Source organism: Lepisma saccharinum, chromosome 23 (assembly GCF_977018435.1).
Source record: "Lepisma saccharinum chromosome 23, izLepSacc3.1, whole genome shotgun sequence".
NCBI classification, from domain to species: Eukaryota; Metazoa; Arthropoda; class Insecta; order Zygentoma; family Lepismatidae; genus Lepisma; species Lepisma saccharinum.
The window spans coordinates 28,596,720-28,598,730 of NC_139251.1; the positions used below are offsets into that span (position 1 = coordinate 28,596,720).

Here is a 2,011-nt window from a genome sequence, read left to right on the forward strand (position 1 = left end):
CAGGGAAGAAAGAAATCCCAGTGCTCTTTGAAAGAGAAGTGTTTTTCTTCAAACATGTCGATAGTCTGGGCCTATAACCAACCATCCGACGTAATCAAGGTTATCGAATTTTCACTGGTGTCGTGGGAGAAGCGCACAGAGAGAAAAAGATCGTGGGTGAAGCACACATACAAATGTTGTTCTTTCTTTCCTTGCAGGTGAATGCGCAATGGAAGTTATTACCAGTACCAAGGGTAAACCTTGTCTCTTACTGGACGGACATCAGTATCGTGTTGGCCGTAAGACTGAAAATGTTATCTACTGGAGATGTGTAAAGGAACGCCGGCTGAAGTGCAAGGGATCACTAAAGACAACATTAAACAACGTTGTTTTGGAAAGAAAACCTCATCAGTGTGTTCCGAATGTTGCAGAGTTGGAAGTTGTAAAAACCATGTCTGTATGCAGGAAAAGAGCAAGGCAGGAACTGTCTACGCCAGTGAACGTCGTCTACAAACAAGAATTTGGGAAATTGACGAATAGAGGTTATGAACTAGTTACTGAAATTCAAAAATATGATAACGTAAAAACCTCTTTGTGTGAAATACGTAGGAAAACACTGGGAACACTCCAAAATCCGATTGGTAGTTCCGAAATCTCTTTGGATGAAAATGTGTTGAGACTTTCCGACGGTACTAGCTTTCTTATGCTTGACCTGACAGTGGACAACGAAAAGAAATGTCTGGTGTTTGCAAGTAACAGTGGCAAGAAATTATTAACATCTTGTGATTCTTTCTACCTTGACGGAACACAAAAGTTGTCCGAAACAGTTTGAGCAAATTTATTCAATTCATGCTGATGCAGGAAGTTCCGAAGAGGAAACAAACATCTGGCCAGCCGTTTATGTGTTACTAGAAGATAAAAAGAAATCTACATATATGCAGTTGTTTACGGCGCTCAAACATTGTGGTTGGACTCCGCAGCATGTTAAAGCAGACTTTGAGATGGCAGTAATAAACACCAAAGTGCATCATTTGATTGAAGTGAGGATTCCTTTCAGTCAAGATGCACTTCAATGTTCAATGCATCAGTTGATGCGAGCAATAAGAGAAGTGTTTCCTCAAGCATCAGTATAAGGTTGTAATTACCATTTTAATCAATGCCTTTGGCGTCATATACAAAATATAGGTCTAGCCACAACATATCAGGAAAATGAAGTTATTTGAAAAATATGTCGTATGTGCGCAGTTTTAGCCTTGATACCACCTGAAAAAACTGACGAAGCGTGGCTATGCATCATGCAGATCACTCCCCAGAATGAAAAGCTGATGCAGTTCCTTGACTATTTCGTAGATCTATGGCTGGACAATGCTTCTTTGCCGAAAACCATGTGCAATGTTTATAGACAAAGACACAGGACAAACAACCCTGTGGAAGGTTGGAATAACAAGTTAAATAGGATGGTAGGAATACATAAACCAAATGTTTATTTCCTCATTCAGAAACTGATGGAAGACGCTAAGGAGATGAGCGCCAAAATTATTGCTCAAGACCTAGGCATTCCAGGTCGCAAGAGAAGAAAACAGTATATTGAAACCGACAGGCGTATAAAAACAATTTTGGACAAATATGTTGAAACTGAAGATTTATTTCGTTGCCTCAATTCTCTGTCGTACGTTGCAAAGTTTGATTGAAGATCGTTCTGAAAAGTTGACGAAGCTGTAATAGAAGCTGCCGATACAAGAACCTTTAAACCACTTTCGTGTATTAATCTACACGTTGTCCAGTCCCAAGTCTGGAAAAAAAAAGTGCGAGGGAAGGTTCTTATTGATAATCATACTGTGCGCTAATCCCACTAACACCTGAGATCCTATGCGCTAGTCCCATGAAATCTTGCTGTGCGCTGATCTCACGTGCGCTCCTCCCACGTAATATTTTCACTAGCGAGGGGAAAGGGACTACCGGAAGAAAAACAAACGACAGCCATAGTGAAAACTGACATTACTTTTTACACTGACAAAAGAGAAGGGTAAAA

General features: G+C 40.3%; 1 protein-coding gene across 1 annotated transcript; it reads left to right on the top strand.

Moving 5' to 3' along the window:
• Positions 1-1,274: 1,274 nt before the first annotated feature.
• On the top strand, positions 1,275-1,670 carry LOC146005451 (uncharacterized). Its single transcript, XM_083144694.1, has one exon. The coding sequence runs from the start codon at positions 1,275-1,277 to the stop codon at positions 1,668-1,670; it is 396 nt and encodes a 131-aa protein (XP_083000820.1).
• The last annotated feature ends 341 nt before the right edge of the window (positions 1,671-2,011 follow it).